General features: G+C 36.0%; 1 protein-coding gene across 1 annotated transcript; it reads right to left on the reverse strand.

Moving 5' to 3' along the window:
- Window positions 1-4121: 4121 nt before the first annotated feature.
- Window positions 4122-24366, reverse strand: LOC113063312 (ubiquitin carboxyl-terminal hydrolase 46-like). The gene is made up of 9 exons (XM_026233616.1): window positions 24009-24366; window positions 17652-17732; window positions 16072-16285; window positions 12521-12762; window positions 10070-10146; window positions 9882-9965; window positions 9536-9733; window positions 7955-8033; window positions 4122-7388 (listed from the first exon to the last, which is right to left on the reverse strand). The coding sequence occupies exons 1-9, from the start codon at window positions 24042-24044 to the stop codon at window positions 7287-7289; spliced, it is 1113 nt and encodes a 370-aa protein (XP_026089401.1). The 5' UTR covers window positions 24045-24366; the 3' UTR covers window positions 4122-7286.
- Window positions 24367-24484: the final 118 nt, after the last annotated feature.

The following is a 24484-nucleotide window of genomic DNA, read 5'->3' on the forward strand; positions in this document are numbered from 1 at the left end:
GTAATAAACAAGTTATTTACAGAATACAAGGATTGACTAAATCAATCTGCAGAGATGATTGTTCCGGAGAAAAATAAGAAAACCATCAACATTAAACTTACATAATATTGGTCAAACACACACACACACACACACACAAACAGAATGATAATGCATTCTTATTGAGAATTCTTTTACCATTCTTACACAACAAAACATAATTTTTACGAAGCTAGTAAACAGTTTTGCGTTTGTGGAAACTCTCAGGAGGTTTTTGAACATAGACATAAGAGGGAAACAAGCTTGGAGACTGAAGCTTTTTACAATTCGGTTTCCCTCATAGGTAATAGGCAGGGCTGCTACTCTGGAATTCAGAGTCCTCACAAAAATGCACTTTATAAAGTATAAAAGCCAATCTCTCTCTCTTTTTTTGTACACTTCTCGGAACTAGGGCAACAAATGCCAAAAAAGTATTACTGGAAAGTGTAGCCTTCAAGGCACATGGTTCAGGTCAGAACACTGATTGCTTATCAGTGTGGCACTGCAGTTCAAAGACTTCTTGCATTAACATTCATAATGAGGTTGTTAATGTCTGATACAGAATACACACATAACAGCTCTGTGATCTTTGTTCTGACGCAATTATGTGATGATTTGACTTAATGCTACAAATATGGCACTTCCACCTTGAGTGAGAGAGGAGACTGAATGATAGTATCTGAGATTTCAACAGCTGGATACAATGTATGCTGAAAAACATGTAACTGATTCCATAAAGTGCACAATTTCAGTGGCGTAAACATTTCCTCCATCTGCACTCAGGTAACCCCAGACCTTTTCTCTGATCAAACATCACTCCTCTCTGTCTCTCAGTCTCTCTCTCTCTCTTTCTTTCTTTCCACCACCACAGCTCTCAGTGTGACGCATCTCTTGCTGCTCACAACCTTGAGACTGAATAGAATCATTCTGCTTCACTCGGTTTCTTTCATCCATACCTGAGGAGGAGGATAAATCCGGAAGATCACATAATGAGCATTTCTCAATTCATTAATATGACTTTATCTATCAGTAAACCACCATGATCATTTTGAATGGAAACTTCAGGCAGGACATTCGCAGTAGATACTTCACAATAAAATTGCTATTATGGGACGAAACATCTGGTTGTATATGTCAGAACATCATAATATTATTATACCTACATATCTGAGCTATTGAAATTTATCTGTAAAATGTCCTGGTAAAAACAGACATTCACAAATCATGTGATGCCTTAAAGTTTCTAAAAGTTTGACCTCTACAGCAACTAATTAGCTAGAAATATAGCAAAATATCTAAATTTTTGTAAAAAAAAAAAAAAAAAAAAGGAAGAAAGAAAGAAAATTTATACTTAGAAGTCCCCTTTCCTGATAATTGTCAAAAAAAGCTAACCTGTTACATATAAAAACAAACAATATACAGGTGCTGGTCATATAATTAGAATATCATCAAAAAGTTGATTTATTTCACTAATTTTATTCAAAAAGTTAAACTTGTATATTATATTCATTAATTACAAACTGACAGATATATTTCAAATGTTTATTTCTTTTAAAAATAAAATCCCAATTTTAGTATCTCAGAAAATTTGAATATTACTTAAGACCAATACAAAAGAAAGGATTTTTAGAAATCTTGGCCAACTGAAAAGTATGAACATGAAAAGTATGAGTATGTACAACACTCAATACTTAGTTGGGGCTTCTTTTGCCTGAATTACTGCAGCAATGCGGCATGGCATGCAGTCGATGAGTCTGTGGCACTGCTCAGGTGTTATGAGAGCCCAGGTTGCTCTGATAGTGTCCTTCAGCTCTTCTGCATTGTTAGGTCTGGCATATCGCATCTGCCTCTTCACAATACCCCATAGATTTTCTATGGGGTTAAGGTCAGGCGAGTTTGCTGGCCAATTAAAAACAGGGACACCATGGTCCTTAAACCAGGTACTGGTAGCTTTGACACTGTGTGCAGATGCCAAGTCCTGTTGGAAAATGAAATCTGCATCTCCATAAAGTTGGTCAGCAGCAGGAAGCATGAAGTGCTCTAAAACTTCCTGGTATATGGCTGTGTTGACCTTGGACCTCAGAAAACACAGTGGACCAACACCAGCAGATGACATGGCACCCCAAACCATCACTGACTGTGGAAACATTACACTGGACCTCGAGCTAAGTGGATTGTGTGCCTCTTCTCTCTTCCTCCAGACTCTGGGACCCTGATATCCAAAGGAAATGCAAAATTTACTTTCATCAGAGAACATAACTTTGGAGCACTCAGCAGCAGTCCAGTCCTTTTTGAAGCGAGACACTTCTGACACTGTTGTTCAAGAGTGGATTGACACAAGGAATGCGACAGCTGAAACCCATGTCTTGCATACGTCTGTGCGTAGTCGTTCTTGAAGCACTGACTCCAGCTGCAGTCCACTCTTTGTGAATCTTCCCCACATTTTTGAATGGGTTTTGTTTCACAATTTTCTCCAGGGTGTGGTTATCCCTATTGCTTGTACACTATTTTCTACCACATCTTTTTCTTCCCCTCACCTCTCTATTATTGTGCTTGGACACAGAGCACTGTGAACAGCCAGCCCTTTTTTGCAATGACCTTTTGTGCCTTGCCCTCCTTGTGCAAGGTGTCAATGGTCGTCTTTTGGACAACTGTCAAGTCAGCAGTCTTCCCCATGATTGTGTAGCCTACAGAATTAGACTGAGAGACCATTTAAAGGCCTTTGCAGGTGTTTTGAGTTAATTAACTGATTAGAGTGTGGCACCAGCTGTATTCAATATTGAACCTTTTCACAATATTCTAATTTTCTGAGATACTAAATTAAAAAAATATTAATACAAAATAAACTGATTTCTAAAAATGTTTAAGATAATTTTATTTACTAGAAGATTTATTTTATTATTATTATTATTTTTTTTTTACTACATTTTACTTTTTACACATTTTGGAGTCTAAGAATGCACGAACTCATATAACTATATATATAACTATATATATATATATATAACTAATAAATCTACCCGACATTACAGTAACAGCATTTAGTTCCACTGATTTAGTCGTTATATAAAACTCTATAAAATTATATACAATTTTGATCATATACAGACCAAAAACAGAACAAATGTAAACATTCCTGATTAAAATGATGCATAATTCATTATAAATAATTTTGTTACTCTAAAACCAAAAATTACAAAATATTTTACTGGTTATTTTATTTGTATTATCCTCTATACTCATTGCTTATGTTAAGGACTAAATTGTTCATGTACAGACACAATGCGGTCACCACTGTGAGTGCAGTTTTTTTTTTTTCCTGATGTTACATTAATTTTTACAACTATTCCTGCTCTCCCTCTAGCTGTGGAGAGTGTCAGGTGAAAAGACAGCAGACAGATGGAAAACAAAAGCACATCCCTCCGTCACACAGGAATATGAAAGAGCGTTGCTTGATTAAACCAGATTATGTTTCACAAACAAGGCAAAGTATAAAAGAAACAGATTTGTCAAGGACTCTCTCTCTCTTTCTCACACAAACATATACACACACTTCACCAGTTTTCATGCTGATCAACGTGACGCACATACTGTGATGCATATATGATCACGCATCTGTTGTGGTCTTACAACATACACACAAACAAAAGACATTGATTATCTAGAAGAACACGACTCCTTACTCTCCCCGACTCACTGTCACAGGTGTCCTTTTATTTTACTGTAAAGACATCACACGTGGCCCTTGTTTTTACACACACACACACACACACACACACAGGAAGTCAAACATCTCCCTCAGGAAATCCCTAAAAATGTTTGTTGCGGTTGATGCATTAACATTTTAGGCTCATAAATGACTTTCCGTAAACAATATTTTCATTTCTCGTCATTTCAATCGATTGATAAATCTTTCCATCTCCATTTTCACTCCCTCTGCCTCCTGTTCTTTGCTCCTGTTCTTTCCTGTTCAAACAATTGTCATTGTTTGTCTTATTAGTCACCCCAAAGAGGAAAATAAAAAGATGTGTCCGCCACAAAAAGCTGGAGAATAATTAAAAGGAACACATGGAGGACAAACAAACAAACTGAGCCACAGCTGGTAAAGTTGTGTTTAATTTATTGAGGAAAGGAACATAAACCAAAAGAATCTCAGTCAGGATTCCAGTTCCTTTTTGAAACCTTTTTGGTTCTGCTATGATAAAGTGCACTTACAGTTATCACACTTTCCATTTGAGTTTGAGTCCTGGCATTTCTCTCTAAGACACACAAACACACACATTGTACATCTTTTTCCTGGACCTAAAAAATACACACATTAAAAGAAGACAAAACAGACAGGTGTGTTTTTGCATACAAGGTGTGTAACTGTGAAAAGTGACAGTATAATAGGTGGATCTTAACATATCCAGATGTTCATGTGTATGGGGATTCATTTCACAGTTTTAAGCAGTTACAGTACTTTTAGGTTAGGCTACTCTTCTAACAAACTTCAAAATGATCCAGGTCACCATAAGAGACCTGACTGAATTCAGACCATCTCTGACAAACACTCATCAGCTTTCATTTCTTCATTTTTAACCATGATTTCCCCATGCGAATAACAGGTCAATTTTAATAGTTTTAAAAAAATAGAATTTATTTCTGACCCAGTATGTCTACATAATATTTATGTACAGTTTCATGACGCAGAAATTTCTATTTCATTTTCCAGTTTGAAGGAATGTGTGTTTCCCATTACAATTTTGGCACATTTCTGTTGATTTTGATCATTTAACAAACCAGCCAAAAGAACAGGCATGGAAGAGATATGTGGTTTTAGTACCAATGAAACATATTCAAACAACCACATATGCTCCTCTTTTTGAAAAACAACACTTTGCTGGCGTCACTGGGAAACTACAAATGAAAGAACAGTCCAAATAATCAGTCAGCATTTGTCAAGGCTCAGGGAACAACAGGACAAACACAAACACTGCATAGTCAATCTCACAGTTGTTACACAGTGTTCATACATCTATATTGCATGTAGTGTGGCTTTAATATATAATTACACATAATCTTGTTTGAGGAGTGTGAAAATGCAGACCACAGACCTAGAATGAATGAACCAATATCATAAATCCATTATTTTTCCTTCTAATCACTTACTCTATTGTTACAATGAATGTGATGTGAACGGACAAAAAAGGAAAATAAATCATGTTTTTCAGCTGTGAACTACTATTCCTTAAGAGTATGATGATTTCTGAGGGAATAAAATGGTTAATTATATATTTTCCTAAAATTAAAACAATAAAAGCTATACACTAAATAAATGGGAGTACCGATCAGTTGTTAAGAGTTTCTATAAGCTTAGTTTATTATAAAAAAAATAATGTGTAGCAATTTTGGTGTAAAATGAGTGTGGAATGTTCATCTCGTCCCTGTATTGCACCTTGTTTTCCTTCGGTGACCATTTCAGGTCAATCTCTCCCATTTATGTACAAAATTAAATGTCAGGATTATCAGTATGTTTCTGTATCGCCTTCTATAAAGTTCCCCATTTACCTGAAGTCAGATTCTCTCCTGACTCTACAACATATATTACATAGTAAAGGCCCTCCGAGATAAATGCCACTTATTGTAACAGCAACAACCTGTCAGATACTTCAATAAAACCTAAACTTTACTGACAGCATTGAAGCAATCTGAAGACTGGTGCATCTCAAGTTTCTCCTACCACTGATCTCACATCTGTGTCCAAAACTTTCATATATTAAAAGGATAGTTCACCCCAAAAAATGAACATTTTCTCATCCTCAGACCTTCCAAGATGTAGATGAGTTTGTTTCTTCATCAGAACAGATTTTCAGCATTAAATCACTTGTTCACCAGTGGAGAATGAGAGTCTAAACAGCTGATAAAAACATCACAATAACCCCATTCACTGCATAGGGATGCACTGGTTAGCAAAGTGATGCTATGCTAAATTTATCCAAATCTGTTCTGGTGAAGAAACAAACTCATCTACATCTTGGATGGCATAAGGATGAGTCAAATTTCCAGCAAGTTTTCATTTTTGGTGAACTACACCTTTAGCACCTAAAAGTAAATGATAAAATTAAATGCCACATGATTTTGCTTTTAAAAAATGACCATGTTTACAAGTTACAACATCTATTTAGGAGAAAAAAAAAAGATGGATTCAACCCACCTGGAGTAACTAAAGCAGGAACTAGAAACTAGAAGTCAGTTGGGACCGGCAGATTTGGTTGAACTTAACAAGAGTTGACTGCAAGGCTGTTAACACACGTGTCTATGTAAGGCCATTACCTACAATGGAAGGTAACAACAGTGATAGATAAGAATGGAAAGAAGACAAAAGCAGCATTTCAGCCTTGCATTTCTGCCCTTTTTCTTTGTTACTATAAAAGAGCAAAGAATGCAAATCGCACAACTTTTGAAAACTCTCTCGGTAACAAGACTGCAACTATTTCTGGATGAAAAGCAGTCACATCACAGCAGCTGCCTGCATGACTAAATGCAGACACACACACACGCTCACTCATGTAACAGACTGCTCAGAACCATAATCTAATTTCCACAACATGCCAAAATCCAAAACAAATTGTTACACAGTGCAAACAGCTCCCAATGACTGAACTAGGATGTGTGGATTCACCAGCTACTGGGTAAAAGTCGTATGAAGGACGACTGATGAGTAGGCATCACAGTATGAAACATCTAAAGGGACCCGAAACGGCTCCATGACCTTAAGCCAGAGATTGAGAGAGAAACCCTCCTCCTGGTTTCAGATACCCAAGATGAGAGGCACTTTCCAGGGCACTAAACAAACAGAAGCAGTGACTCTTGCTGGAGTACCAGGACTCTTTGCTCTTTTTGTAGCTTTTTGATTCCTTCAAGTTTGATTCCACAAGTATTGTATTTGAAAATGTTGTGATTTTTGTTGTGTTGCTTTTGTGTTACTTATTGTCGTTTTTGTTTATAAAGTGCCTTCCAGATGCAGGTGACTGACTTGAGGGTCAGATTTGAAGAGGTGTTTTTTTTCCCCCCAGGGTGCAGCGAGATTGGGAAAAATTGAAATTTTGGGAAATGTCATATTGGCAAAATGGGGTTACAGAGGGATTTTGGCAACTTAGTCTCAGCTGGAGACCCTGAGAATGAGATAAGGAAAAAGGAGAGGGATGTGGAAAAGGAATCTAGTGGATATCATCTTCACATATACCCTTCCTTTTGGTCTCTTCTCGCGTCCCTCCTCTGCTCCTTCATTCTCTGGACTGATAGAACAGGATGTATCCCGACTCAGAGTTCTTGGAAATGTCAGAAGTCAAACCATAGAACTCCTCTATCGCCTGTGCATCAATTTTCTGTGAGAGAAATGGAAAGGAACAGATAGAGAAAAAAAATGGAGTGAAAAAGCAGAAAAGAGGAGCGTTGTATTCTGCATGCATTAGGATTTATAATTTGATTGTTTGCTACCAATCTAAAGTTTGGGATAACATTAAAAAAAAAAAAAAAAGTTTACGAAAGATGTCATGTTTGTTCACTAAGGCTCCATTTATTGGTCTAAAATACAGCACAAATGTTAAATATTATTGCAATTTATAATTTGAATACATCTTAAAATGTAATTCAATCCTGTGATGCAAAGCATTTTCAGCATCGTTGCTCCAGTCTTCAGTGTCACACGATCCTTCAGAAATCACTCTAATATGCTGATTTGCTGCTCAAGAAACATTTCTAATTTTTAGCAATTTTGAAAACAGTTGTGCTGCTTAATATTTTTGTGGAAACTGTATTATAACATTTCTTTACCATCACGCTTGATAAATTTCTTGCATTCTGAAATCTTGTGAAAACTATTAATTTCTTTATATAAAATCCCACTGACCCCAAACTTTTAAATAGACATATATATAAAAAAGTTGCATACCTCCACAATGTCATCATCAAATAGCAGCCAGAAACCATGACTCTTCACGATGGTGATGTAATGCCCTCTGTTTGGGCCACTAACACACACAGTTACAGAGGCATTGTTTAAACTTTTGAAGGAAATCAACTTATATTTTAAATATTTAGGCCATAAAACAAAATCACCATAAAATAAAAATATAAATAAAATTATTATTATTATTTTGTACATTTCTCTTTTATGATTAATTTATCCTGCTTTATTCTTAAAGGGGGGGTGAAATGCTCGTTTTCACTCAATATCCTGTTAATCTTGAGTACCTATAGAGTAGTACTGCATCCTTCATAACTCCAAAAAGTCTTTAGTTTTATTATATTCATGTTCCCGGAAAAACACGACCGGCTGGAGGCGTGACGTGTGGGCGGAGCTAAAGAATCAGGAGCGCGAGTAGGCTTTTGCGTTGAGAGCGTCTGGGAGCTGTGACACCGTGAGGAAAAACACATCCAAAACAAACCATGGCTGACAGTCAGATTCAGCGTATATTTATGATCCAGAATCAGATCCAGAGGCTGAAATTTAACAAGAGCAGCATCAGCAACAACGTCTCTATGTGGTATGTACTGAAACTGTATATATTTGCTTAGCGGTTTTGGAAAATGACAAAGTTCCACTTTATGTCGTCTTTTTTCTTTTGTTTTTTTTTTAAGGTGTACATGTGGAAAGTGCAGTTTGATGACAACATCACATGTTGTTTACTTGATGCGCTTACGCGCCGATAGCTAAGTTAACAACACTATTATTACTAATATTTGAAGCAGTTTTACTCACCGCCTGCGGTTCCAACACACGATCGTGACCCTTTTTCGTTGGGATTGCATCATCCTTAAGAAATAAATGATACGCAAATCCGTCGTCAAACTGGACCTTGTTTGTAAAACAAGCATCTTCGAAATGCAGGGAACAAACACAAACACTTGCACAACTCCGTTGATGCTCTGTAAAAATAAACTCCATCCACTGGTCCCTTAATGCTGTTTTTTTTTGGTAATCTGTGCAGGGTTGTCTTGCCCTGGCAACCAAAAACACACTCCTTTTGTGACATTTCGCGACGCTCTCGCTCTGATCACTGAATGCCTCTGCTCTCAATACTCTGCTATACGGGAGCAACTCTCTTCCTGCAGAAGTGCCTTAGGACCCATATAAGGAAATTCCGCTCCATCTAACGTCACACAGAGCCATACTCGAAAAAAACTTTCCGAAACTTGTGACAAACCGGAAGGAGTATTTTTGGAAGAGAAATACTCCTTCAAACGTACAACTTAATTTTTGAAACTTTGTCCATGTTTAGCATGGGAATCCAACTCTTTAACAGTGTAAAAAACTCAGTATGCATGAAATAGCATTTCACCCCCCCTTTAAAAAAAAACATTACCATAAAAGTGTACTTTCACACTGTGGCAAATATATTACCGGTATATAGACTGCATATAAGGTCAGTATTTATAACATTTGACTTAATTGTACATGGCATGTACATGACAGTGTTAAGACAGTTTGTTTTTATATGTTGCAGAAGTACATGTTTGACAGTTCTCATACCTGCCACAGTGGACCACCACAGCGACGAGGTCATACATGCGGTCGAGGTTGACGGCATCTGCGGAGGTGTTGAAGAGGCGGAGCTCCAGTGGAAAGACCACACGGTAGCTCAGTTTAGTGTACCGATGCAGCTGCTCCATGTACTTAAAGCGCTTCAGATGAAGAGCCAGGATCATGGGCAGCTTCTTCACACGCATACTACAAGACATACACAAATGATAATAAAACAAAATGATTAGTACGTATACATTCATATTGTAGTGTATAAAACATCACCAATGCATTTTCATAGCTGAGGCAGAGTACATTGTTAACGGTTTTGTGTATCTGACACATTGAAACTCACCGTTTCTGTGCCTCTTGTTTGCTACAGCACATTTCACAGTAGTATTTATACTCACTGCACAAGGTCTCTGTATTACTGAAGTCCCTGTAAACCATCAGACAAAACACATCTAAGGGAAGGACTAATGAGGAAAACAACTGGTTGTGTACATTAGCATGTTATGATATATGCAGTGTGTATATGTTTACCTGAGACAGTGTGTTATTGAAGTATTCTGCTCAACATCTACAGACAAATCCAAAAAGTCTTCATCCTTGCTACTGACCTGGAAAAACAAAGGGCATGCAAGTTCACAAAACACTTATGTGTTGGGAAAGAAGAGAAAACATCTCTTCAGAAACAGATCTCGCCACCCGCAGGGACAATATTAGTTGTCAAGCATCTTCAAGGGGCAGAGTTAGTGGGAACTAATTTCTGCAAAGATGTTTGTCATGCATGTTGGCGACCCTTTTCTACGAATGGTTTCAGTTGTTTAAGGTCAACGGTTGCACTCTGTTGACCTGATTGTCTCCTGTTGTCTTGCACATATTGTAGAAAGACACAAGCGAGGATGTGTTAAAGCACAGGCGTGTGACAGCGTGTTAGCACTCAACTGCATTCTAGTGGCAATGTGTTAATGCAAAGAAAAGGTCGGTTATTTAACAGAAAAGACTGAAAAGTGGGCCACATGGTAGAGAGACACTGCAAAGTCCAAACGATTGGTCGATTGTTGTTGTATAAGACCACTCACAATAATATTTTGTGGCTGTCTAACAGAAGACAACTTTGCAAAAAAATTAGCAAAAAAAATTTACATATCCTTTGCAAAATTCAGATGTTTAGAATGTTTTTAATTATATATTATTTTTATTAATATTAAAGTCATAAAAAGTGCTTATTTTACATTTAATTTTTAAATTATGACATTTACATTTATTTACTGTCCCTGAAGATACTGCAAAACATATTTCAGAATTTTCTGCAAGACAAAAAAAAAAAAAAAAAAAAGATTATTAAATAATAATTAAAAATAAATTATCCTGTTTTTCCTACTGATTCTATACATTTTATAGAATTCTTTATTTATATATATATATATATATATATATATATATATATATATATATATATATATATATATACAGAATTACAAGATATAAAATCTGAATTTGGACCTTTTTTTCCTCTGAATTCTAAGTCAATTCTGAGTTTTGTTTCATGGAATAAAAAATAAATAAAGGTAATTGTGATTCTGTCTTACAATTCTTTATATCCCATAATTTTGTGTTAAAAAGTCACAATTACCTTTATTTTTTTTAATCCATTCACAGAAACAGACTTCAATAGCTATATAAAATAAAAACTAGGGCTGGTAAGCGATACATTTTTTAAAAATCTAATTAATTACATGATGTGGTGATTAAATAACCTAATTAATCGCGCATCAAATTTGGAGAAATTACTCCCAAAAGATCATTTAAAGTCATTGTTGTGCAAAGTAAAATGTATTACATATACTCTTTTTGACCATGTGAGTAAATTATGAAATAATTGTCATTTTTGGTTGGGTGAACCATAACTTTAATAATTTATTTTCTTAATATTACCATTATTACTATGAAAATATTAAATAAATAAATAATAAACTAAAGAATAAACTAAAACTGCCAGTAGGTGGTGGTAAATGTCTTAATGATTAAGTCATCGAGTCATTTATTCATTTATTTCATTTGTTCCAAAGGCTGATTCATTCAGGAGTGAAGTAAATGGTTCTTTATGAATGGTTCATTGAATCATTAGGCTTGTTCGAGCGGATCATCACCATCAGACCGATCGGTTTGTGACATCAAAGAACCGCAAGAGCTTTAGAGAGCATACGGCTACTTGTGCTATTGAATCGCTCTTGCGGTATTTTGATGTCATACAGATAGGTCTGTGCAGCACCACTTCAAAGCCAACGCATAAACCAATGGTTCAACACGCCAAATGGTTCATCAAATTCGTTCAAAGCGTGGATTAAGAAATGAAATAACGCTGAGTGTTGGTTGGGGTTGAACAGTTGTGCTTTGTCTTTATCTTCTGGTTGGCAAAATTTAGCAAAACAGACAACATTGTGTCTAATATAACACAATATTAACTTCTTAATGAACTGTTGTATACGATGAGTATCACATTTACACTCATGTGATATTGTACTTAGCCTACAGCTCGTGCGATATTTCTTAACTATGTGATGTAAATATGAGACAATTTCAAACAGGAGCATTTTGCCCCCTATCTTGAATTTTAGGGACATTTTCTAGGCTCCGTCACGCAGTAAGTTGTTGTCCTGCCTCATATTTGTCATCAATGGACTGTATGAAATGGCAGATGATCCACATATATCAACTGCGGGGCAAGTGCGTCAAATACGTTAATAATTTTAACGCGTTGTTTTTCTCCATAATTAATTAATCTAATTAACGCATAAAATGACCAGCCCTAATAAAAACTAAATAATACAATAAATAGTATAACAAAATACAAAACAATATATACGGGATCATTCTTTTTATTATTAGAAACATCTTGCAGATTCTGCGAGGGGTATGTAAACTGAAGTGCAGCACAATATTCGCATTTGTTTATGGAGCAAACACTTCACATAGCAAAACTCATACCGTCTCACAGTTGAGACAGCGCGTCTCATTGGTCAGCGTGCCCTGGAAGATATCGTGAACCCAGGTGGGCTCAGTCTTGTTCTGTTCTGGCTCGGGGTCCGTGGTGATGGCAGTGCCATTGTTCTTTAGCCGTCCGTTCTGTTTTTCCTGTTTCTTCTCCTCTTGCAGGATGTCAGCCACTGTGTTCAGCAGGTAGTTTAGGAACTCGTGGGCGTCCTGCTGCATGTAGTTATCAAACAGGTCTACAGGAAGAATCAGAGAGCGAAAACAGAAATATTTCAAATCTGTAATTACTTCTTTAGCGCATATCATTTTAAAAACCTGTATTCTTCGGGCTGTTTCAGTTAACTCTATTAAAAATATAATTAACTCTTGTCTAGCATGTGCAATCATATAACTAACTGTGTGAGTGAGTGCATAGCTGGTGAAGTGATGTCTCTCTGATAGAGGTCTGTATTGTTAATTCATAGTGAGAGCATTTTTCTGGAATGAGACCGAAGAACAAATCCTCTTTTATACTAGATATTATCCCTCTCCTCTCCCTCAAAACACACACACACCTGATCCGTTACACCTGCTTCTCATTCAGCGTATCGCACAGAGGCTTACTGTTAACATAGACATGTTTGATTTTACACAGTCTTCTGTCTGAACGCTAGCTACTGTTTTAGTAGTTGCCTAAAAACTCATGTTGCCATCTTCACCATCAAACTTTGCATATACACATAAACATGTTTTTTTTTGCATATACAGAGTCACCCCCTTTAAAATAATCAAATTTTGTGGTGGATCCTTAAATCTGGCCCATGAGATCCACTCTCCTGAAGAGTTTAGCTCTAACCCTAACCAAACACACGTGAGCATACTAATCAATGTCTTCAGGATCATTTGAAAATCACAGGTAGAGGAGTTTGATCAGGGTTGGAGCTAAACTCTGCAAAACATTGGCCCTCCAGTGCAAAATTTGAGGAACCCTGCTTTACAGCCTGAAAGGAAGATGGACACAGTTTGTTTTATTCAGCTATATTTACTCCAAGTTGGAAAAACGTTCACCCCACCTCCTAAAAATTACTTCATGACACAATCAGTTGTAGCTAGTCACCTTCTCAATGGCACACAAAGCCATTTGAATTTCAACTGTGATCAGCTGTGGTTATTTTGATGAGCTCAGCATGAAACAAGCTTTCCTGGAGCATTTCAGTCCTTGGTAGTGCAACTGAAGCAAACAATCAACTTTGGCTGGCATGGCACTGTCAAAAGATCTCTGGGATAAAGTTGTGAGAAGGCACAAATCAGGAGATGAATGCAAAAAAGTTTCAAAGGCTTTATCAATGCCTAGAAACACTGTGAAGTCTATTATTGAGAAGTGGAATGTATCTGGTACAACACTGACTTCACTGGATCAGAACGTCGCTCCAAACTGGATGAAAGAACCAGGAAGAAACTGGTCAGAGAGGCCACCAAGAGGCCTAAAGCAAATCTGAAGCAGCTGCAGGAATTTATGACAAAGTGACAACAATATCACAGATTCTCCACAAATATGGCTCGTATGGGAGGGTTGCAAGAAAAATGCCAATCCTCAAGAAAGACCACATGCTGTGACAACTAAGCTCTGCCAAACACACCTAGAAGATTCTGATGCAGATGAGACGGAAAATGTAATTATTTGGCCTAAACACCAAATGATATATCTGGCAGAAATCTAGTACATCTCACCATCCAAATAACATAATTCCTACAGCAAAGCATGGAGGTGCTAATATCCTGTTCTGGGGGTGTTTCTCTGCAGCAGGGACTGGAGCATTTATCAGGACAGAAGGAAAAATGGATGAAGCAAATTACCATCAAATTCTTGAGGAAAATCTGCTGGCCTCTGACGGAAAGATGTCAATGGGAACAATGTTTACCTTTCAACATGACAATGAACCAAAGCACACAGCAAAACTGAGCACACAGTGGTTGAAGGAGAAAAAATCTGAATGTCGTTGCATGGCCAAGTCAGAGCCCAGACTTAAACCCCACTGAAAATCTGTGGAATGACTTAAAGACTTCAGTCCACAAACACTCACCATCAAATTTAAATGAACTTGAGCAGTTCTGCAAAGAAGAGAAGGCAAATATTGCAAAGTCTAGATTTTCAAAGTTAGTAGAGACAGAAACATATCCCAAAAGACTAAAGGTTATAATTATAGCAAAAGGTGGTTCAACAAAAAATGCTAACACAGGGGGGTGATCCTTTTTCCAACTTTTTGACATGATGGTGTTTTATCTTTCACTTGGACGTTATGAGTTGCACTGAATAAATACAGCTGGATAAAACAAAAACTGTGATTATTTAAAAAGAAGGGGGGTTATTCTTTTCTATACCCACAGTATTTGCAACAACCAAGTGAATCTGAAAATATTTTGGCAGTTCATTGAAATTCTGGCTTGACATATTAGTAGAAAAATGGATGGCTCAGCCAGAGCAGACAGTGTATTTAACTTTATCTGGAGGAAAAATTTGTTAAGAAATACAGTCTCTCTTACTTTTGTGAATGCGTCACTTGTTCAGTCAACACTGAAAACATGTTGTTCCATGAATTTCTGAGCAATCTATTGCATTCATGAAGGTATCACAATGAAAGTATGTAATTTGAAATCTGCCAATTTGTTTATGAGCACTCAGTTGCTAACATAGATTTAAAGCCAATTATCTGAGCCGTAAAGGCATTGTGATTAATAATAATAATGCTTCAGAAAATTATGTTGTGATGAAGCCGATTGGCAAATGACACCACAGGAATTAAGGACCTATGATTTCCAGGATGCGGATTACACAGAAATAATCACAGAATCATTAAAACACATATTAATGTGGAATGTCAAGGAATTTGGCAAAAAAAGATGTGTGTTGCATGAATATATAAACTTAGTGACTATAGTTCTGATCCTAAATCCTAAAAATATTAAATATAATAAAATGAAAAACTAAAAACAGATTTGATTCTAAATGCTTTTTTATTATTATTAATTATTAATTCAATAATTAAAAAGGAACCCACAAAAATTTTAATGGAAAATTAGGAATTTAGAAAAATTCTATGATACTAAAAGCCCTCCAAAAATATATTAATGTTCAAGATTTTTTAAGTCTTATATGCTCACTAATTCTGCATTTATTTCATCAAAAATAAATTAAAATCAGTAATATTCTGAAATTGTATTACATCTAAAAAAAACTGTTTTCTATTTGAATATGTTAAAATAAAAAGCTACATTTTCAGCAGCCATTAACTCTAGTCTCTTTTTTTTTTTTTTACTCACTTGAGTAAAAGTTGTCACTTTTGACCACTTTAATGTAATCTTGTAAAATAAAAATGCTAACTTCTTAAAACATATTTATATATAAATGTCTAATAATAGATTTTGCAAAAAAATTTACTTTATCAAAATACACAGCTACTTTGGATGCTTTTTTTGCCTTCATAATGGTTAAGGCATGGTATGTATGAGCAGTAGTTAACTAGGCCATGTTAACCATCCAACCCTCGATCACTTGGTTCCCTCACCATTCTCTTTCCGCAGACGTGAGATGAACTTCTTGGGAGGGATCACGCCCACCTTCTTCTTCTGTGTGGTGATGCTGTGGAAGAGGTCGGCCAGACAGGTGAGAAGGTTCTCTTTCTTCTTCTGCTGGACTTTATACGCCAACACATTCTCCCTGAACGGCCGGCAGAAATACAGAGCCTGCAACACTGAGTTACAGTAGCACGTGTTTCCAAACTAGAGGAAAAGAAACAGAGAGAATTCATTCAGGCTTCAGAGTTAATCAACCCTTGAGCGCGAAACAATCAAAGAACATTTGGAACACAATTAAATCTGATCTACGAAACTGAGAGATAAAATCTGAATTGCATGCTGGAAATGTGCCAAGGAAGAAGCAGACACGGGTCAAATACAGAGATCCCGACCTAATGTGGATCTGCACTGGACATTTACAATCAATAAAGAAAGAAAAACCACTAAAGCAAATAAAAGGGTTGGGAAAAACTAATGGTGGAATCAAAAGCTCTTTAAAAACATGACCTGCACGGGCTGAAAGAGCAGCACTTGCTGTTACCACAAATGACAACAGAGCAGTGTTTCCCCTCTAAAGGCCTTTCCTGTTCACGCATACTGATAATGGAGTTGTTTAAGATTTGTTGTTTATTGAGAATTCAATTAAGAATGATATTTAGAATTCAAATAGTTTAACTGTCATCATGGTGCATGTTTTTTTTTTTTGTGTTATTGGTGACAAAGTTTCATATTTAACCCTGATCCATAAATGTAAAAAGAATACAGATATAAATTTGGCCACAGCAATGCCACAGTTTGTCTGTGCGTCATTCTAAAATATATTCATTTTGGATACACTAAACAACTCTCTCAATAAATTTGATCGCTTTGTTTTATCATCGCTTTGTGATAGCAGTAAAATCTTAATTAAAATGAACGCAACACTCATTAGATCTGACTGACAATTCTCCTATGAATCTAAATACATAAAAAAATTAATGATAATAACTAAGAAAGACCTCTTTCTAAACGAAATAAGTGACAGTAAGAAAAATAACAACTGTGACCTGATTTCTGTGGATCTCCTGACGATTCACTGAATTAGTGAATTAACTGTTCTGTCAAAACAAAGAGGCAGCTTGACCTGAAAGATTCAGCTTTAAGACTGAACAGTAACATGTACATTAATTATACCAGCCGCACTGATGGCAGCAGGAAGAAATTCTGCTCAGTCAAGCTGACATGTTCTGTGGTGAAAATCAAATGCTTATACATTTTGCATGAAGAGTACAAATAAACCACTCGCTTCTGTTGAAAAAACAAAACAAATAAAATGGGTTTTTGCCCACTCAGTGCAACATTTCATTGTTTTGATGCTGTGGTGTCCCTCAGATTTACAATCAATAATGTTGTTAGGCATGAAAAACAAAATGAGAAAACTAAGCTACTCAATGTTTCACTGAACAAATATGCAAACCATTACCATGTGTATACAATATTTTTTTCCTCCGTAAACAGGTCTTCACCACTCTGGCTCATGTGTGAAGCCATGTGTCTGTTTAAGGGTTAGTCTGGTGCTGAGGATACTTACATTGACCAATCCAAAGTAGTGTTCATTAATGGGGAACTGCTCTGAACCGATGTCTTTCTCCAGAGCAGAGGCATTGGTGCCCTGAAATGACAGAAATAAAAGACTTGGCAATTACACTTTAATTTTACATTGAATATTCATTCTCATGCATCACATTTTAAGACAAAGTAAGAAGACTCACAGCTATAATTAAATGCATTTATGTCTAAAGTTTTCTCTAAAACTTCATGAAGTGACATTAAGCCACCAAAATGGAAATGAGGAACAAAATCAAGATGAAACCTCAGCTGGAGAAAGACTCATCTCGTATATGATGCTACAAATGACAGAATGACCTACAGTTGGTTGCTTTTTTATGGCATTATCATTATCAGTCGGTAAGACATAATTATGCCTGGTAAGCTTTCTTAATTTACATGTCAATGCCAAGAGTGGAATACTATCAATAAATACTCAAGATAACACTGAATACAGAGAGGTGTTCTCCGTTTTTGTCATTTCGAAACATATAAAAAACGTATTATTATTAATTTTTATATATACAAACAATAACCATGTTCAACTCCTGATAAATCCATGGGCAGTTAGGCATATGATTTTTGAAATCCAAACCATTCAAACTGATACTCAAGGATCAAGTGTTGTAATGGTTCAATTTATCAGCAACTGAATGAGATGAAATTGAAGTTGTAACAGATACACTACACAAAGCCTTAATAATGGATAGAACAACTAAGCAGGAAGTGATGCTGGATAAGAATCCATGACAGAATGTAACTGAATCAGCGGGTCAAGATCAGAGTTTCACTTTAGTCACAGTACAATGGGACTCCAGACAGTTTATCTTCAAGTAACACTGAAACCAGTGTTCATAAGATACCAGCCACATTATGTATAATATTTATTCATCCTCTGAGGTTTGACCTAAAACAGGGTCAGAAATGTCAGTGGATGTGAAAAAATTAGAAAGTGATTTAAAGGCTTGTCTTATATATTCATTCAAATGTAAATACGGTGGTCATAATGGCCCAAGCCATTTTACAAATCAGTTTCAATGAATGTAGAATGCATTTCAGATAAGAGATTTAATTGAAATACTGTAGTTTTACATATACATTATAAAGTAATTTGTGATTATATAATAATAAAAATGGAATGCCCTCAAAAATGTTAAAAAAGATAGCATTCGCAGGGAACTAATATTGCACATTATTTCTTTAAAGAATTGCAGTCACACTACAGTTAAAAAAAGATCAAGTGACAGTAAAGACATTTATATTGTTGTAAAATATTTATATTTTATATATGTATAAAATGTTATATATGTATGTAGATATATGGATAAAAATAAATGCTGTTATTTTGAACTATCAATCAATCAATCAATCAACAAAAAACAATCAGTTTCCACAAAAATATTAAGACAAACTGTTTTCAACATTGATGATGATGATAATAAGAAAGTCTTAGGCCTACCTTTACTTAACCTAATAATGGTTGCTGGAAATTCATTAGCCAACACAGGAATAAATGATATTTAAAATATATGAAAAGTTGTTTCTACTGTGTTTTTAATCAAATACATGCAGCTGTGCTCAACATAAAAGACGTCTTTCAAAAACATTTAAAAAAAAAAACATTTTTTATAACCTTTTATAACTGGGGCTGGTCTGAATACCATTTTTTGAGCTTAGAAGCTTTGGTAGTAATCAACACCGAATATTTGAAGCTTCGGAGGGAGGGGCTGAACATATTCTCCTCTCTAATACAGGCAGGAATCTCTGTGTGTTTGTCTGTCCGTTTGTATTTTTATTATGTCAAGAACCATTCATCCAGTCGACGTCACACATGGCGGATGTGTTGCTGCGGACCGAAAGGAGTGCAGTGTCACATTTTGGTGCAATATGGACACAGCACACATTCAGAATAAATCAGCTTTTAATAAACTACAGAACAGTGCGATCCAGAAGCGGCGAGCCTCACGCGGGCAGGGCTTATATGATACGAGAATGGACACTGCAAAAGTGATACAAAACACACAGGTCTGTTAAGAGCAAAACTTTTAATGTAGACAAATTATTATTAGGCTGGGCTACTATACGGTTTTATATATATATATATATATATATATAGTATAGTATATATAGTATTTTCAAGCAAATTAATTGCACATTTTTTTTTATCTTGTGTAAAATTACTGATTAACATGCATGGGGGATAAAAGCAGCTTGTTTATTTTACACCAACATGATTTTTCAAACTTGATGTGCTGTTGTGCTATTACAGTTTCTAATAGCATATCTGGCACACTAGCGCCCTGCATTTCAGCCTGGGCCGACCGGCCTTGACTTTTTTTTTTTTTTATTTATACCCCTCGGTCCATTTAAGGCTTCTCCCAATTTTTATATTTTAGACATCAATCAATAAGTGATGAAAAAAAATAGCTGAATGATGTATTACTCTCACTTTTATAAGCAAAAATGACAGTGTAGGCTATTTTTGTGATTGTGCTGGCACCTCTATTCAAAACGGGCTTTAGCGTCACCGGTATAAACCGGTATAATTTTGAAAAAAAAAAAAAACGTGATATAAATTTTGGGTCAAACCGCCCAGCACTATAGAAAACTGAACTATTTTAATAGCTGAAAGAGTAGTATAAGCAAGTTTGATTAGAATATTCTGGTCCAGCCGTATTTAGAACCCAGATTTCTCTGGATGACTCTGAATGAGCAGATCAGGTAATGACTAAATACCACAATCAGATCCAGAGATCAAAGTCATACACCAGTGAATTCAAGACCATAACTGACCATAATAGCTGCTCTCTGTCTCTGTGCATTGTCTAGTTTTGTGGTTAACCCAACCGAGACAGCAACCTTTTTATCCGTAGGAAATAGGAATCCACCAAGACCTTTAATTCCTGCACTAATATATTTTAATAACCTATTGAAATATAAATACGCCATTGTGTAAGACAGACTCAAAAGCTTGAATATTTTTAGGTCACAATAAATAACAACAGGCAAGTAATGGATTGCATTCGTTCATGAGGGCTATTGAATCCTCTGAGCTCAAAGGCTTTAAATTACCATAACTGCCATTATGTTGGCTAAACAATGTAAAGATACTTCTGCCAACATTTTATAGGGGATATTTTCTTGTTGTCTACATACAACTGTCAGCTAGGCCATTTGTTTCTGATTAGATTAGAAACCTTCCAAAGCACATCAATGAGCATATACACAAACATAAACTCACTGGCTACTTTATTAGGTACACCTTGCTAGTACCGAGTTGAATAGGGTTGGGTACCGAAACACAGTACCAATATGGCACTGGTACCTATGGAACTGGTATGCACCGAACCGAATAAGAACGCAGATTTCGGAGCCTCTTAAATGCCTGAGCAACCGATTGAAATATTTGTCCTTGTTCTCTGAAATGTACACGAGACGCATGGTCGTCGCTAGGCTTTTTTAGCGGGGCTATAGCATTTAGCTCCATAAACTGTACACAAATTTATGATCGCCTCAGAGTCAGTTCCTTTAGATTTCATATATAAACGGTGGCAGACCAGTCTCCTGCCCATCTTTCAGAATGCTCTTCAAGCCGCAGACAGAGGATACAAAGTGTGTGTTTATCGATAGATTGTTAGAATATCTGTATCTGTGCTGTTCTTTGTCATAAATACAGTTTACAAAAGGTCACAAGGGAGCAATCAGTTTCTCATCTACTGTAAAGTTTTCGCTCATCACACCACAGCGGTTTACTCCAGCAACAATCAAGCCTTTAACACATATGAACGCATACTTTAATAATACTTATTTAAATATACTTAATCTAATTACTTTATACATACACTATTGTGCAAAAGTCTTAGGTAGTCTGTTGTCAGACTGCTTGTGCATTTAACAATCTCACTAGATTATTATTAAAATTAATGGCAAAATGAATGTTTGGTAATGTAAACTGATATTTCCTACTGACATACTAAAGCAAAAGATATAAATAACTGGCTTTAAACCCTTTTTTTTGGGTGAAAATACTAATGTGCCTACGACTGTACTTTACAAATGACATTGTTGCTACTTTATAAAGAATGTCCATACAGTCATTCACAGAACCGATTAAAGACAGGGACAAACAGCACTCATTTTAACTAAATACCAGAGTGATAGACAGAGATACAGTAAAAACATTATGTGTGGTTTTGTATTAAATAATGACCCAGATTGTGAAATACATTTATTAGCCTTAGAGTAAGGGAAGCTTGGGAAATGAGAGTATCAAGGAGCGCATGAATGATATGGATTTATTTTAAATCTTTTTAATGTTCTTTAATTTTATCCTTGTTTATTTATTTTAATAGAAGTATCGATTCAGGCACCGTTTAGGCATTGGTACCATTTAAAAGTATCGAAATGACACCGGTATCGAATAAAACCCAATCGATACCCAACCCTAGAGTTAAACCCCCTTTTGCCTTCAGAACTGCCTTAATTATTTGTGGCATAGATTCAACAAAATGCTGGAAACACTCCTCAGAGATTTTGGTCCATATTGACATGATAGAATCATGCAGTTGCTGCAGATTTGTCTTCTGCACATTGATAATAAGAATCTCCGTCTGACACCAACAACCATTCCACATTCAAAGTAAATTAAATCCCCCTCCTTTCACATTCTGATGCTCGGTTTGAACTTCAAGTCGTCCTCACCACATCTAAATGCCAAAATGCATTAAGTTGCTGCTATGTGATTAGCCAATTAGCAATTTTTGTTACCAAGCAACTGAACAGGTGTACCTATAAGGCAATATGTTGCTTATGTTCCCAAATTAAAGCAAAGTTATTTGAGCCATGTTTTCAAATGAAAGACAGGTCTGCGGGTGTGTGCACCAAACACACACTAATTGAGGTCATTTAAGCAGAACTGAACATGGAAGACATACAGGATAACATTTCATTAGCTTGCCCTGTATCTGTGGTCAATGAGCCACTAAGATGTGGCCCCAAACACACACCGGTGAAGAAATGAACCCTGTCCAGTCATTGGTTACATAACTAGTGCTAAACAGCAGACAGACGTTGTGTGGCCTTGCTGGCAATAATTCACTTTTCCTGTTCATAACCACATCTAGCTCAGACTGACAAAATACCTCAAGTTATCTAAGGATGACAGTGGTGATAGGCTTTAGGCTAGTTTCTGCCACTAAAATATTCGGCCAATGTCAGATATCCCACAGAAACAACTCTGTTAGACTTACAAAACACTATGGGCTCTGCTCCTATTAGCCATCTTAAAACTTTTAAAATGGCAAAGGAAAAGCACTACAGGGAATTTAAATACAACATTGTAGGAACTTTCTTGCATAATATAGTATAATTAGTTACAGTGATGGTGATATTAAAAGTAATGTGATTTTTTTGGGGATGAACTCCAAAAATCTAAGACATTGTTCAATCTTTTGACTTTAGATCTTCTCTATCCTTTGTGCAGTCGTGACCAAAAAGCACAAAAGCACAAGACAAATTACTAACAAAATGACTAACACTGAAAATAATATGAAAACTGAAAATATAAAAACAGAAGCTAATTCTAAATATGAATAAATACCGTAATACTAACAATAACACATCTAGTTCATAAAAGCAAAAATAAAACCTATCCAAGTTCTTGAGTCCAGCTCACAAAGCGATCATATGACTTCAGAAGATAATATTGGCTGCTTTTATGGTGTTGTTTCATCTTTTTGGAAGTTTTAAAGAACCAGTGCCCATTCACTCAAACTGTATAGAAAGGAGCGAGCAGTACATTACAACAATTTTCATTTTGTGGGAACTATATTGTTAAGAGGAGCTCCATATTACACGTTTCAACAAGTAAAATTTTCAAAACATGCTCAAACTATCAAAATGACATCACAACAATACAGAGAAAATAAATGTCTATGCAAAGCACACAGACATATTTACATCTAAGGAAGTGAAACAATTTACAGATAGGCCACTTAAACGTAGATTAGCCTACTACTTTATCAGTGAGACAATTTTTAGCTTGTAAAATGCAAGATTAACAACACAGACACTTAACTGACCTATCACAACATAAAAAGGGCATCACTGATTCTGCCATATTTTCCAGTAAGTAAAATCATTTTAAGCTATTCCTTACACTTCTAGTTTCAGTTTAATATTTGAGCAAATAATGAGTCTATTAATGATAGATGATTCAGTACATTGGTGATGAATGCATGCAGCAGCTCATAATGAGGTCATGCACCTGATTGTGAGGAAAGCCATTCAACTATCATCATTACGTAAGAGCAAGCCAGCACGCTATCCACGCTATACTCACCATATTACAAATGGAGGCGATGTTTCTGACAGTCATTTAGTTTATAAGGTGCCCCTCGTTGCCATCTTTATGAAATAAACATGACTGTAAAAGCAGTACAGTGACGGGCCAAGCTGCAATCCCAACCGAGGACAGCAATCAGTGACCATTCAATCCCCACTACACACATGCAAAGTGCGAACAAATCGAGAGATAAACGTCTGCGGTTTTTGTCTAGTTGTTTTCTTCATGGTCACTGCAACTAAGAATAAAAATGCAGGACATATTTATGTTAAACATTTTTGCTTGTTACACGGACTAAACGAAACATTCACATCCTGGATTAACGGTCAAACCCCGCCCACTAGGACACAATTGGTTCTTTCGGCGTCTACGACACGAAACGCTGCTCAATTGATTGACAGATCATTTCACCAATGAATGTCGAAAACGAGCGTTAGAACTTTCGTTGTGGCCAATAGAATTTGTATAATATA

This window comes from Carassius auratus, chromosome 45 (genome assembly GCF_003368295.1).
Source record: "Carassius auratus strain Wakin chromosome 45, ASM336829v1, whole genome shotgun sequence".
NCBI lineage: Eukaryota > Metazoa > Chordata > Actinopteri > Cypriniformes > Cyprinidae > Carassius > Carassius auratus.

Excerpts from the sequence above, each read along its gene's own strand:
- LOC113063312 (XM_026233616.1), bottom strand. The coding sequence starts at position 24,044 with ATGACTGTCAGAAACATCGCCTCCATTTGTAATATG. Across the intron at positions 17,733-24,008 it reads TCGCCTCCATTTGTAATATG|GGCACCAATGCCTCTGCTCT; the intron begins GTGAGTATAGCG and ends CTGTCATTTCAG. Across the intron at positions 9,734-9,881 it reads AAACAAGAGGCACAGAAACG|TATGCGTGTGAAGAAGCTGC; the intron begins GTGAGTTTCAAT and ends TATGTCTTGTAG.